This window comes from Chanos chanos, chromosome 3, assembly GCF_902362185.1.
Source record: "Chanos chanos chromosome 3, fChaCha1.1, whole genome shotgun sequence".
Taxonomy (NCBI): domain Eukaryota; kingdom Metazoa; phylum Chordata; class Actinopteri; order Gonorynchiformes; family Chanidae; genus Chanos; species Chanos chanos.
The window spans coordinates 26,950,729-26,965,000 of record NC_044497.1 but is presented as its reverse complement, the minus strand read 5'-3'; the positions used below and the strand labels follow the sequence as shown (position 1 = coordinate 26,965,000).

Sequence of the window (14,272 nt, the reverse complement as noted above, 5' to 3'; positions counted from 1 at the left end):
TGTACTGTTAAATGTCCTCCATCACCTCTCTTTTCCTTGTCCACCTCTCCTCCCTATCTCTCTGTACACTGGCCTGTCCTCTTAACCAACACTCTTATCTGCCCTTTGCCTCAGTGGAGCTCTGAGGAACCACGTGTGTTTCTCACTGGCCAAAGGAAAGGAGGTGTGTGTGTGTGTGTATTTGTATCTGTGTGCACGCGGGCATGTTTGTGTGAGGATGTGTGTTTGTATTTGTGTGTGTGTGTGTGTGTGTGTGTGTGTGTGTGGATCAAGATTATTCAGTCTCAGCTTCTTGTTTCCTTTCCACACTACTCTGTGTTATTGTTATTCCGGCCCTGTGTATGCTCACATGTGGGAGAGCACAAGCAAAAGAGGGGGAAACTGAGATAGAGAGAGAGACGGAGAGGGAATGGTGGTTGTCTGTGTGATGTCTGTGTGTGTGTGTGTGAGATGTGTGCTTTGGGGAGACTCAGGAGTGGACTTTACCCAGAGTACTGATGCAAGGGCTGGTTCTGTTGGTCAATGCCAGAACTGCTCTTTTGACGCATGTTTCATACTTACAGACTGTGTTTGCGTTTGTGTGTTTGTGCGTGCGTGCAGATGATGATCTCATCCTGTGTTGTGCTCTTTTCCCATAGGTGACATCACCCAAAAAGGATATGAGAAGAAGAAGGCCAAGCTCCTGGCCCCATACGTCCCACAGATACAGAGTAAGTGTTCCCCTCTCTCTCTCTCTCTCTTTCTCTCTCTCTCTCTCTGTCTGTCTCCCTGTCTGCCTGTCTCTCTCTCGCTCTCTCTCTCTCTCCTTCTCTCTCTATCTCTCTCTCTCTCTGTATGTCTGTCTGTCTCTCTATCTCTCAGTCTCTCTTTTTTTTTTTCTTCCTTAGAGTCTCTTAATTTTTCCTTCCAGTTCTACACTCACAGCAAACTTAAGCTGCAAACGTGCTTCGCAAATGTCTGTGTTTTTAAAGGAATGAAAAGTATAACATTGTCTTTTTGCTGACAGCGAAGTTCTGACTCAGAATAGTTCTGCAGTGTGGTTCTGTGTGGCAAAAATGTTCAAGTCCCCCCCCCGCCCCAACCCTAATGTCCTCAGTTACTCCCTCCCCCCCAGGATCTGCAGCTCCGTGCTGCCCTCTAGTGGGGGAGAAGAGCACAGCACCACATACTGGACAAGTACAGACATGTAGTTCCCCAGAACTACTGCAGCTGTTGTTATTGTTGTTTATTGTTATTATGATATAACATACAGATTAATTAATTAATAATAAAAAAAAAAGTAAGTGGAAATGGAAAATATATGGAAAGAAATACAGAAATAATACAGCAGCTATTTTATATTAGTCTAACACCCATAATCCTCAGGATGACCTTACAGAGGTCAGTGCATACATGGGATGATGTGACCATACTGACCCAAACTGCTGTGCATCACTTCCTCTGGCAGTAGTTCTTTTACTGCTGACCCTTTCCTGTCAGAGTGATCGTGCTGCTGAGAAAAGCCGAGCAATGTAAGGAAGTAAAACCAGAGGAGGAACAGAGAGTGAGTTGAACACAGTGGTTTGGTTCATGACCGTGTTAAGTACCAGACCTTTCACACAGGAAGTGCTGGAGCAGGGCACATGTCTCGGTTAACTGGTTTTAAAATATGCTTTCAGTGTTAAATAACATCGAGTCATTCTCACACACGAGGGTTTAGTTTTCCCCAAATTGGATTAGACTGAATTAAAAGTCATACAGCATCATATAACAAGTTTGTTTAAATCAGAATCAAAGAGGACCAATGCAGTCCTTAAAAAGAAAGAAAAGAGAGATCTGTTTGATATGGTGTTCAGTGGTGGGAATCCTGTTATGTCAGATGCTCCAGTCTCTTCAAAGCTGCCATTTCACTGCTTTGAATTGCAAAGTTCACCTCCTGCTTCACCTTCACCTCCTGCTTCACCTTCACCTCCTGCTGTTTCTCCCTCCCTCTGTCCTCTCTGTGAGAGTCTTCCTATGCTTTCCGTTGCACCGTGTGTGTGTGTGTGTGTGTGTGTGTGTGTGTGTGTGTGTGTGTGTACTATATATTGGTATCTTTCTTGGGACCAAAAGTCCCCAGTAAGATAGCATAATCTGATAGAAGTGGCTGGTGGGGACCAAAATGCTGGTCCCCACTAGGAGAACAACATTTTTCTAAACTATATTGTTACTGATAAAAACAAAAGGAGTCAAAACATGTTAGGGTTAGGGATAGGTTAGTATTCTTTAGTTACAGGGTAATGGGAGTCAATGGGAAGTCCCCAATAGGATATGAATACAGACATGTGTATGTGTGTGTGTGGGAGAGAGAGAGAGAGAGCGTGTGTATGAGTAAGGGAGAGTGTGACAGAACTGTACTGGTATTTGTTAACACAAATCTGATATGACATGTTGTGGGTGGGATCAGTACTGATTACCTCAGAGATTAGCATGCAGGGCTTAAGCGTGTTCAAATACACCTGAGTACCTCAGAGGCTAGTACAGAGGGCTTAAGTGTATGTCAGTACACATGAGTACTACAGAAACTAGTACAGAGGGCTTAAGTGTGTTTGAGTACACCTGAGTACTTCCAAGTGCTGGCCCTCTCTTTCACTTTAAGTTGTCAGTAATATGGAATAAGTTCATGCGTGTGTTTGTATTAACGCGGCGTGTTTCCCAGTATATGTCTCTATAAGCGCACACATACATTCATCTGCCCTCCAGTCTCATGTCTTTGTGTGGATTATTAGTACAGATGTAGAGGACTTGTTTTGTGTACACTTGATAGAGATGGGTTTTTTTATGTGGTTTCTTTGTCCAGATGTGGACCCTGGTCTACAGTTACCTCCGGGCTCAGGCACAAACCCCTCCCCAAATTCAGAGACCACACCCACCCCAGCCCCACGTCACCACCGCACCCACCGCAGCGGAGGGGCACGAGATGACCGTTACAGATCAGGTAAGATCCCCCTCCCCCTGCACTAGGGCTGTCACATACTACTCAGACATAAACCATTCATCTAATGTCGGTGTCTCAATATTAACACAGTATGAACTGGTAGGTCTGAGATTGTGAAATGGATGGATGGTTTGCATGTGGTTAGTTTGAGTTTACTAAAACCAGAACTGAATTGCAGCTCAATTTAGAATTATTCCAGCAGAACTTCAAGCAAAACAGCAGTTTGACATTCTCATTTTGCTTTAATTTGGATTAGACTTTGCCCTGTTCTGGGAAAAAAAAAAATAGTAGAAACTACCTGTCATGCTAAACCAAACTATTCCACTGCCACGGTCTAGTTACCAGAGGTAAAAAAAAAAAAAAAAGAGCATAGGTTGAGTGTATGTGGATATTTAGGTGTCAGTGTTGTTCTTATGACAGTAGCAGCCTCTGTTTCTGTAAGCATTCGTTACTCTGAATTACAACTTAAGGACAGTCTACATTCACGTCTGTTTACTTACCTAGCCTGTATGCTAATTCTGTTGACATACCTAGCCTGTATGCTAATTCTGTTGACATACCTAGCCTCTTTGGTTTTTGTTATCTAAGATTACTGGCTCATTTTGACATTTTATACCAGCAAGTCCTAACTCTGAGCATGCAGTCTGTTATTTTTTTGTGACTGTAAACTGTTAATTTTGGAGTGAGCATTTAACATTCAAATGTGAATATGGAGTGAGGGTTTTTTGTTGAAGATGACAGCCTTGTCGCCCAGCCTATGCAGTAGTTTGTCTGGCGGTAAAACCTGCTCTGTTCCCCGCATGCAAATGACAAAATCACTGAACAATGAGGACAGTGAGTGGACGTGAGCAGATGAGTCACGCACAGACGTGGAATGACATACTGCTTCTGCTCCCTGTGAACACATCACGCTTTGTTTTGACACATCCATGTCTGTTCTCAGTCACAAATAACTGTTCCTTTACTCATTTCATTTTTGTTTTTTGGGGAAGGATGTCCTCACAGCCTTGACAGAATTTGAAATGCTCTGAGTCTTGAAGGGGGGAGTGCTATCTGTGTCTGTTTATCTCTATGCTTAAAGCATGGAGTATCCAGGATTGTGTCATTTTTAGTGCAATTAGAGTATGAGTTTTAGGTCAATTTGTGATTGTCATCCCATCCCATATGAGTACCCATAAGATTTAATGCCATCTCTCTCTCTCTCTCTCTCTTAGACATCCACACAGAAGCAGTGAAGGCAGCTCTGGCCAAACACAAAGAGGAGAAGATGGCACTGCCCATGCCAACCAAACGTCGTTCTGCCTTTGTTCAGTCTGCCATGGATAACTGTACCCCTCCCGGTGGGTACAACATGTCTGCCTCTTCTCCTCCTCTCCTCTTCTCAGTTCTCCTCAGACAGAATGTGTCAAAGACACCTGTTAGTTTTACTGCAGTCATCCTACAGCAGGGGAAAAGCTTACTTACTAAGCTGCGTTTGAACTGAACATGACACGAAACTTTGCTTTGCTTTCCTTGCGCTGGTTTGATCGCTTGGCTGAAAAATGAACAACCGAACTTCACACTACGTCACAGCAAGCAATTTTGATTACACCAATCAGATTACACACGATAAGCTTGTCCTCCATCTTGACTGATGCGATTTCTATGAAGGGGCAGTGGCTTCCAGCTTTACTTGAAGGTGATTAGCCTTCGGCAGGTGAAATTTTTGCTGGAGTTTAACATTTTTTAACTCAAGCAAACGCTCGTTTCGCCCATTTCACATGGCTCGCAGTTTTGCCGTTATTAACTCTGCCCATTTGCCTCCTGCTATTGACTTTTCACGCATCGCGTTTGGTAGAAAGGCAGGTTTATGGGCACTTAATCCCTCAAAAAATGATCTTTACACATTAAATGCTTTATACTTTACTGGTAGCCTTTTTTTGTAAGTGAAGAATTTCATTAGAAAAGGTATGTAAGATGTGAATTTAAATTTTCATTAAGCTTTGGCCTGTGTTAAACAAATGGAGTATGTTGTGTGTGTTCTCAGTGCCTGTGCGCTGATTTCGTCTCTCTCTCTCTTTCTGTGGGTGTGCGCGTGCATGCGTGCGTGTGCGTGTGTGTGTGTGTGTGTTAAAGACACGTCGTCTGCGTCAGAAGACGAAGGCTCTCTGCGCAGACAGGCTGCATTAAGTGCCATGCTGGCCCAGAGTCTGCAGAGCTCTGAATACTGGATCAACCGTTCCCACCAGAGCTCCTCCACCTCCTCCTCCGCCTCCTCCACACTCTCCCACGGAGAGAGCAAGAGTCAGAACCAGAACCAGACCCAGAATCAGCCCAGCGCCCTGGCTGATGTGCTAGCACACACACGCATAGGTACTACACTACGCGCGCACACACACACACACACACATTCACACAGACACTACAACGCACACATAGGCACTACAACGCGCGCGCGCACACACACACACACATAAAACACAGTGAATAACAATGAAGCGCACAACTTGTGAGTGTGATCTGTGTATGATTCTTCGAAACAATGAATGAAGCGTTCTTCACATTAGTCTCACACAGAGACGGACACATTACTCTACAGTATAACTCACTGTTTTAGAACAGTTTGGCTTGTAGCTCCTCTCAGTGACACAGAAACGGTGTAAATCCAGGTCAAATGCCTTTAAAATAAAAGTCTGTTCTTCTGCAGAGTCCCAGCGCTGAGCCCAGAAGAATTAGTTTAAGGTGACCTTGACAGAAACCTTGAGCAGAAATCGCCTCTCTACGTGACGCTTGTCTTAGTCTGTCCATCACAGAGCTGAAAAGTCAGCAAATGTATTTCCTTAAAGACTATAATTATAAACATTTGACTGTGCAGAAATGCCTGTGACAGAGACTGTAGTCAGAATTAACATCAGATTAGTACAACCAAATTAGCGGGACAGAAACGGGTTGAGCAGAGCTTGCAGTTTGTGTATGACCTTTGGAGTGGCAGAATCCAATGACGCTGTAACACAGAGAGAATTACATATTAGGGACACCAGCACATTATGATTCAGTTCACTTCAAAATCAATATTAACAACACCACAAAAAACTGCACTGCTTGAAAAAATGCTTGTTGGAAACACTTTCTCCAACAAGCTTTATTAGTCTTATTTTTGAGTTTAAAGACTGTTTTTAAGATTGACATGACCTAGAGGAGAACTTTGCATGCAGTAGTAACTGAACAGAAGGTTTGAGGTATGTTGTTACAGTAGTAACTGAACAGAAGGTTTGAGGTATGTTGTTACCCTTGTCTTCCTCACAGAGAACAGCGTTCCTCCTGACGTCACGTCCGTCACGCCCCAGGACCGCGGGCCTCGTGTGGACCTGCCAGCCAGCGCCGTGGTCCGGGGCATGAGCCGCGGTCAGAGCCGATCCAGCATGTTAGACACGGCAGACGGTAAGAGAGAGAGAGAGACCACAGATGGGTTTTCAGAATGGGCCAGCTCACAGATTATGTCTCTGTAAACACACACACACACAGACAGGTACTGTTAGATGGTTAATGATGACAGACTTTGTTTTTACTCTGTAATCATGACCATAGACTGGCAGATCACTTCACATATGATTGATATTTCACTGTGTGAAGAGCAAAAACTAACCAGAGCAGAGAACCCCACACTGCAGGCACCCTGTTCTGTTCACACTATAAAAGAGCTGCATAGCTCCTGTCCCAGCCAGGCTCATTTAATCAGTTCATTTTCTCTACACCTATTTTCACGCCTTCCCAGACGTGTGATCTCAGCTATATTTCATTATGAACATCAGAGCCTAACAAAAGGACCATTTTTATCAGAAATACTGCAAAAGACAAAAAGTGTTATCACTCTTAAAAATTTCATTATATAGAAAGTTTGTAACAGTTGGTCATCTTAGCTTTTTATTTTGGTGGTGGTGTTTTTGACTCTCTATTTTTTACTCCCGTGGTTTGCGTCTCGTCGACTGACTATAGGAAAAGGTACAGTACACACAGTGAGAGGCAGGTGGGGGACGAGTGAACCCCAGTCAGTGTTTACTCCCTGTGTTTGTGTGTGTGTGTGTGTCTCTCCTTTTTGTGTGTCCTTAGCTCTGTGCCCACAGAGATATCTGTTTTTGTTCCCGACTTTGTGTCTCTCCCTTTCAGTGTCTGTCACAAATACCATGTTTTTGTGCTAAAAAGTGTATCAGGAAAAGAATTTTGTGTCATGTGAAACCGATCCCCTATCAGTCTTTACACTAGTCTAGGCATGTGGTTCTCTTTGTCTGTGGCAGTTGCTAGGTTTGACAGTGTATGCGTGTGGGTGTGCTCGTGCATGGCCCGACCCTTATGTCCATGTAGGTGAAACTTTTCTCCCTGCTCCTTCAGGGGTCCCGGCTCACAGCAGGGTGTCGACCAAAATCCAGCAGCTGCTCAACACTCTGAAGAGACCCAAGAGACCACCGCTCAGCGAGTTTTTCCTGGACGACGCTGAAGAGATTGTGGAAGGTACATGACACAGTGAACATTTTCAATAAGACACATGGCTTTTTTTTTTTTAATGGTATGGAAAACACACAGGCTGTTGTCCAAACTGACCAACAAAATCATTTTGTAGTAGTGTGACACTCAGTGTTTCTCTGCATTAATAAAGAATACTGAGCAGCAAGCACATAACCATGACACTGTAAGTTATAATATGCTACAGCAAAGTTTTGATCTCTTCTCTTCTCTTCTCTTCTCTTCTCTTCTCTTCTCTCCTCTCCTCTCCTCTCCTCTCCTCTCCTCTCCTCTCCTCTCCTCTCCTCTCCTCTCCTCTCCTCTCCTCTCCTCTCCTCTCCTCCAGTGCCTCAGCCTGATCCAAACACGCCCAAGCCTGAGGGCCGGCAAATGGTTCCTGTGAAGGGTGAGCCCCTAGGGGTGGTGAGTAACTGGCCCCCGGCCCTGCAGGCGGCCCTGGCCCGGTGGGGGGCCACGCAGGCCAAGAGTCCGGCTCTGACCGCACTGGACATCACTGGAAAGCCACTCTATACTCTCACCTATGGTAAGACACAGAGCCAAATTTCACTGTTTCCAAGATATGGTTCCTCTTGCAACACTGAGGATTATTTTGAAGAAAGATAATATTTTCTAACTCACTGTGTTTCTCCTGGGCTTCTTCATAACATTAATATCTCTTTGAACACAGCCGCACATTTTTTCCCTAATCTGTTCACTGTTTATCTGTGTCATTTCTATACTGTTCTGTGATGTCTGTCTACTAGTTTAAACCTGCGATTATTTTTGTCTAATATAGTGATAAACATTCAGAAGAACCTGGCTTTCTTTTCTGATATCTATCTTTCGTTTCTATATCTGATTTTTGTTCTGGTCCCAACTCTGTTCCCCTCTCATCTGTCCTGTTTGGGGTATTTTTTTTCTGCAGGTAAACTGTGGACCAGGAGTCTGAAGCTGGCCTACACTCTCTTAAACAAACTGGGCACCAAGAACGAACCGGTACTTAAACCTGGGGATCGGGTAAGAATCGTTTTGGCTCCACCACTGACCGGGACCTGTATCAAGCCATGATCCAGCGCTGCTCTGCGCACACACACACATTCACACACACTGTGTTTACACCTTACTACCTCCCCAGTAAAAGTCTCCTATGTGTTTTTGTCCTGCAGGTGGCGCTAGTCTACCCCAACAGTGACCCCGGAATGTTCTGGGTGGCCTTTTATGGCTGTCTGCTCGCTGAAGTCATTCCTGTACCTATAGAGGTGCCACTTTCCCGAAAGGTAACATGTCAAAAGCAAAAACGTTATGGGATCTAACCGCAATGATCTTTGCAGCGTGCAGGGGTTCTGTCTGTCTTTCCTGAGTATGTCTTATACATTCTACCACAGGACGCGGGGAGTCAACAGATCGGCTTCTTACTGGGCAGCTGTGGAGTAAGCCTGGCCCTCACCAGTGAAGTCTGCCTTAAAGGACTTCCCAAAACACAGACCGGAGAAATCGCTCAGTTCAAAGGTCAGGTGTCTTGTTTTTATCTCATTGCTTTCCCTTGTCCTCCCTGTTCTCTGCCTGACTACAGTGATGCGTGTCAGTGAATACACAGCTGAATAATGTTCATGTTGTCACAGGGTGGCCGCGGCTTAAATGGGTCGTGACTGATAGTAAGTACCTCACGAAACCATCCAAGGACTGGCAGCCACACATCCCCACAGCAAATACAGATACAGCTTATATAGAGGTGAGGAGTCGTGTGTGTGTGTGTGTGTGTATAAGGTTTCCCATATATGTGTATACGTGTGTGTGTGTGTATGTTTGTATATGTGCATGTATATGTACGTGTGTGTGTGTGCGTGTATGTGTGAGTGTGCATATCCTTGCATGTGCGTATGTTTGAGTATATGTTTATACATGTGCATGTACATGTGTGTTTGTGTGTCTGTGTGTATAACTGAATGCTCTTTGTCTCTTTAGTATAAAGCGAGTAAGGAGGGCACGGTGATGGGCGTGGCCGTGTCGAAGATCTCCATGCTGACCCACTGCCAGGCTCTGACACAGGCCTGTAATTACTGTGAAGGTGAGTGATGAAACCCTGAGTCACCAGACAGGCCACTGCTCAGACAGGAGCTCCTCATCTCTAACCTGTGCTCGTCCATGTAAGATGGCCACAGCACTTCTGTTTTACACTACTTTTTGTCATTTTGCTCTTCAAATGCTTTTAATGCTTTATGGTTCTCTACACCCAAAAAATGAAAATAATAGGAACACTTCATGTTTTAGAGTGTGATTTGATTTGATGACCCCTTGGAGAAAAAATGTGTCCTGCTCCCTCAAATGTAGTGGACTTCCAGAAAACATCAAAACCTAAATGTAGATTCTGCTGAACCCTGAAACACTGGGTAACTAGATTATGGAAATAGATGATGAAAGTGATGAAAATAGTGTGTTTGTGAGAGCGAACACAACACACTGAGTAACACTGTGCAACACTCTCTTCAGCCCATCTGATCAGGCTTTTCTATTGCTCCCTCATACTCAACACCAGCAAACCCAAGCACTGTGTGTTTTTCTGCTTTTAAGACTGAAGGAGCCATGGAAGGGAATGTTTAGAGTGATTCTCACAAGAAGCTGTCAACAAGTTTTTTTTTCTTCAGAAATCTTTCATTAAAGCAAATTATATATATATACAAAAGATTTTGCCATTTAAAGAATCTGAACTAAACTGAGAGGTTTAGTCTGAATTTTTCCTCAGATCCCTTTTTTAAAAAGTTTTTTTTTTTTTTAACTGTGTGCGTCTGTGTGTGTGTGTGTGTGTGTGTGTGTGTGTGTGTATTTGCAGGAGAAACACTGGTCAATGTCCTGGATTTCAAGAAAGACATGGGTTTGTGGCACGGCGTTTTAACAGTGAGTTACATTTCAAACTCCATCAGTTTACCTTCCTTTGTCTTCATAGAGCTGATCTGGGATCAGGAGGTAGAGTGACTTCTCCCCACTCTTGTGTTTGTGTGTACAGAGTGTCATGAACAGGATTCACACCATTAGCGTGCCGTATGCCGTCATGAAGGCCAGTCCTCTGTCCTGGGTACAGAGAGTCCACACCCATAAAGGTGAGGGTCTCTGATTTTACTCTGAATTTACAAAACGATTTCAGCACGATCATATTTCATTGTTTGTTTTTTTTGTTTTAAAGTTCTAAAATATTTCAGCTGTCATTTTAAGTTAGAGAGTGACTTTTCATACTGTATTTTGTTGTTCTGGTTTTTCATTAGTAAATGTCATAGCAGTTAATTTTGTAGTAACTGCAGAAGTTGCTTGGTTTTATGTATTGGTGTTTTGGGGTAGTTAGTTTACTCTCTCTCTCTCTCTCTCTCTCTCTCTGTCTCTTGGTCTCTCTCTCTCTGTGTATGTGTTTGTGTGCGTGTACGTGTGCGTGTGTGTGTCTCTGTCCGTGTCCAGCTCGTGTGGCTCTGGTGAAATGTCGTGACCTTCACTGGGCCATGATGGCCCATAAAGAGCAAAAGGACATAAACCTGTCCTCCCTGCGTATGCTGATTGTGGCTGATGGTGCTAATCCCTGTGAGTAACACAGTCCAGGAAAAAAAACAAAGAAAAAAAAACGGCAAAGGTTTCACGTTAACATTATTTGGCCTGACTTTACTCATGCAAGCATTCCCTCTGCATTTGTGCTTATTATGTTTCTAATGTTACTGCCTTTGAATAAGGACAAAACATATTTGGCTGTGTGTGTGTGTGTGTGTGTGTATGTGTTTCAGGGTCTGTGTCGTCATGCGATGCCTTCCTGAACGTGTTCCAGGCTCATGGTTTGAAGCCTGAGGTGATCTGTCCGTGTGCCTCCTCTCCTGAGGCTCTGACTGTGGCTATACGCAGGTATACTCTCCTCTGCTCTGTGGATGCTAAACAAGTGCTTTATGCACACACAACTGTTTCTGCTGTACTGCTATATACACACACAACTGTTTCTGCTGTACTGCTATATACACACACAACTGTTTCTGCTGTACTGCTATATACACACACAACTGTTTCTGCTATATACACACAACTGTTTCTGCTATATACACACAACTGTTTCTGCTATATACACACAACTGTTTCTGCTATATACACACAACTGTTTCTGCTATACTGCTATATACACACAACTGTTTCTGCTATACTGCTATATATACACACAACTGTTTCTGCTATACTGCTATATACACACAACTTTTTCTGCTATATACACACAACCTTTTCTGCTATACTGCTATATATACACACAACTGTTTCTGCTGTACTGCTAAATACGCACAACTGTTTCTGCTGTACTGCTATATATACACACACAACTGTTTCTGCTATACTGCTACATACACACACACAACTGTTTCTGCTATACTGCTATATATACACACACACAACTGTTTCTGCTATACTGCTATATACACACACACAACTGTTTCTGCTATACTGCTATATATACACACACACAACTGTTTCTGCTATACTGCTATATATACACTCACACAACTGTTTCTGCTATACTGCTATATACACACACACACAACTGTTTCTGCTATACTGCTATATACACACAACTGTTTCTGCTATACTGCTATATACACACAACTGTTTCTGTGCAAGATGACCATGAGACATACAGTCAAAATGATAGCAAGTGGGGAGAGAACACTTAAAACAGCATATTTTACTGAATACGTCTCACCCTCTGTCTGTCTGTCTGTCTGTCTGTCTCTCTCTCTCTGTCTTTCTCTGTAGGCCTGGGGTGCGTGGTGCTCCTCTCCCTGCAAGGGCCATCCTGTCCATGGCAGGGCTGAGTCATGGAGTCATTCGTGTCAATACAGAGGATAAGAACTCTGCTCTCACTGTGCAGGACGTCGGTCACGTTATGCCTGGAGGTGAGACTGATCGGCCTGGATCAAAAACTGGACCCGCTCACCTTACTCTCCACTCACACAGCCTATGTCACATCCTACTGTGTCTTTAATGGCCATTTTTCATAGTCACACACTATTAATGAATGAGTGGAACATTTTTAATGGTTAGTTCTGCTCCAATAGACTTTCTCTGATGTCACGTCTTGATGTGTGTTGCAGCACTGATGTGTATAGTGAAACCAGATGGGCCACCCATGCTGTGTAAAACTGATGAGATTGGAGAAATCGTGTTACACTCTCGTGCTGGGGGCACCATGTATTATGGTCTACCAGGGGTCACCAAGAACACGTTTGAGGTACGACAGTAGATTATTGTTTGTTTATTTCTGTCTGTAGTCTCGTTATTTAAAGTTCTGTAGTAAAGCCATCTGCGTCTGCTTCACCTTCATGCCTGCTGTTTGGAAACAGGTCATCCCAGTGAACTCGAGTGGCACTCCTATCGGAGAGGTCCCCTTCACACGCACTGGCCTCCTGGGGTTTGTGGGTCCGGTAAGATGGATCAGTTTGTCTTATACTGAAAACAGCAAAGGTTTCTGAGCTTTTAATCAAAGAGAGTTTCATTAAGTCATTAAATCGTATGATCGGCTGTCTAAGTGTGTGGTGTGTGTTCTCTCTCTGTGCATGTGTGTGCATGTGTGCGTGCATGCGCCTGTGTGTACGTCTCCTCAGGGCAGTCTGGTGTTTGTCGTGGGGAAACTTGAGGGCCTGATCATGGTGAGTGGGCGTCGGCACAACGCTGATGACCTGGTGGCCACGGCTCTGGCAGTGGAGCCAGTGAAAACTGTGTACCGCGGCAGGTGAGCGCACGACAGACCTGTCCATCAAACAGGCTCTCAAAATCCTGTGACTTTTACAGGAGAATTACCTTGTGACCTCACCACATGAAGTACTAACAACAGAATCCGTCTGTGTGTCTGTGTGTGTGTGTGTGCGTGTGTGTGTGTTTTTGTGTGTGTGTTCTCTCTGTGGCAGGATTGCGGTATTCTCAGTCACAGTGTTCTACGATGAGAGAATTGTGATTGTAGCAGAACAGAGACCTGATGCTAGCGAAGAGGACAGTTTCCAATGGATGAGCAGAGTCCTACAGGTACTCCCATCTCTCACACTGCATGTCTCTGTATGTCTCATCTCTCACACTGCATGTCTCTATATGTCTCATCTCTCACACTGCATGTCTCTATATGTCTCATATCTCACACTGCATGTCTCTGTATGTCTCATCTCTCACACTGCATGTCTCTGTATGTCTCATCTCTCACACTGCATGTCTCTACATGTCTCATCTCTCACACTGCATGTCTCTATATGTCTCGTCTCTCACACTGCATGTCTTTATATGTCTCGTCTCTCACACTGCATGCCTCTATATGTCTCGTCTCTCACACTGCATGTCTCTATATGTCTCATCTCTCACACTGCATGTCTTTATATGTCCCATCTCTCACACTGCATGTCTTTATATGTCTCATCTCTCACACTGCATGTCTCTATATGTGTCATCTCTTACACTGCATGTCTTCATATATCCCAATTCTCTCACTATCTTGCTTTTTCACCCAATTCCTTAGGCTATAGATAGCATTCATCAAGTGGGTCTGTACTGTTTGGCGTTGGTGCCGGCCAACACGTTACCCAAAACCCCCTTGGGTGGTATCCATGTCTCTGAGACTAAGCAACACTTTCTGGAAGGTTCTCTGCATCCTTGCAACATCCTGATGTGTCCTCATACCTGTGTGACCAACATGCCCAAACCTCGACAAAAACAGCCAGGTAATGCGCTATGTGCTGGATTCTGGAGTTTGGCTTTTTCTGTGAAAAGAAATGTGCTTAGAATTTTCATTGCTAGTTCATTTCATCGCTGGTTGATTTTGCTAGTTGATATTCCAAT

The 14,272-nt window shown here is 44.1% G+C and overlaps 1 protein-coding gene across 1 annotated transcript in view; it reads left to right on the top strand.

Moving 5' to 3' along the window:
• Positions 1-14,272, top strand: part of dip2ba (disco-interacting protein 2 homolog Ba) — a 40,699-nt gene that overhangs the window by 17,528 nt on the left and 8,899 nt on the right. The window contains exons 2-23 of the mRNA XM_030768161.1: positions 639-710; positions 2,819-2,956; positions 4,171-4,296; positions 5,072-5,308; positions 6,242-6,376; positions 7,325-7,444; positions 7,782-7,979; positions 8,361-8,452; positions 8,602-8,712; positions 8,821-8,944; positions 9,058-9,167; positions 9,401-9,503; positions 10,266-10,330; positions 10,440-10,533; positions 10,883-11,002; positions 11,200-11,314; positions 12,206-12,345; positions 12,544-12,680; positions 12,793-12,873; positions 13,054-13,181; positions 13,357-13,471; positions 13,953-14,154. Coding sequence (XP_030624021.1) covers positions 639-710; positions 2,819-2,956; positions 4,171-4,296; positions 5,072-5,308; positions 6,242-6,376; positions 7,325-7,444; positions 7,782-7,979; positions 8,361-8,452; positions 8,602-8,712; positions 8,821-8,944; positions 9,058-9,167; positions 9,401-9,503; positions 10,266-10,330; positions 10,440-10,533; positions 10,883-11,002; positions 11,200-11,314; positions 12,206-12,345; positions 12,544-12,680; positions 12,793-12,873; positions 13,054-13,181; positions 13,357-13,471; positions 13,953-14,154 — 2,763 coding nt within the window. The remainder of the gene's footprint in view (positions 1-638; positions 711-2,818; positions 2,957-4,170; positions 4,297-5,071; positions 5,309-6,241; positions 6,377-7,324; positions 7,445-7,781; positions 7,980-8,360; positions 8,453-8,601; positions 8,713-8,820; positions 8,945-9,057; positions 9,168-9,400; positions 9,504-10,265; positions 10,331-10,439; positions 10,534-10,882; positions 11,003-11,199; positions 11,315-12,205; positions 12,346-12,543; positions 12,681-12,792; positions 12,874-13,053; positions 13,182-13,356; positions 13,472-13,952; positions 14,155-14,272) is intronic.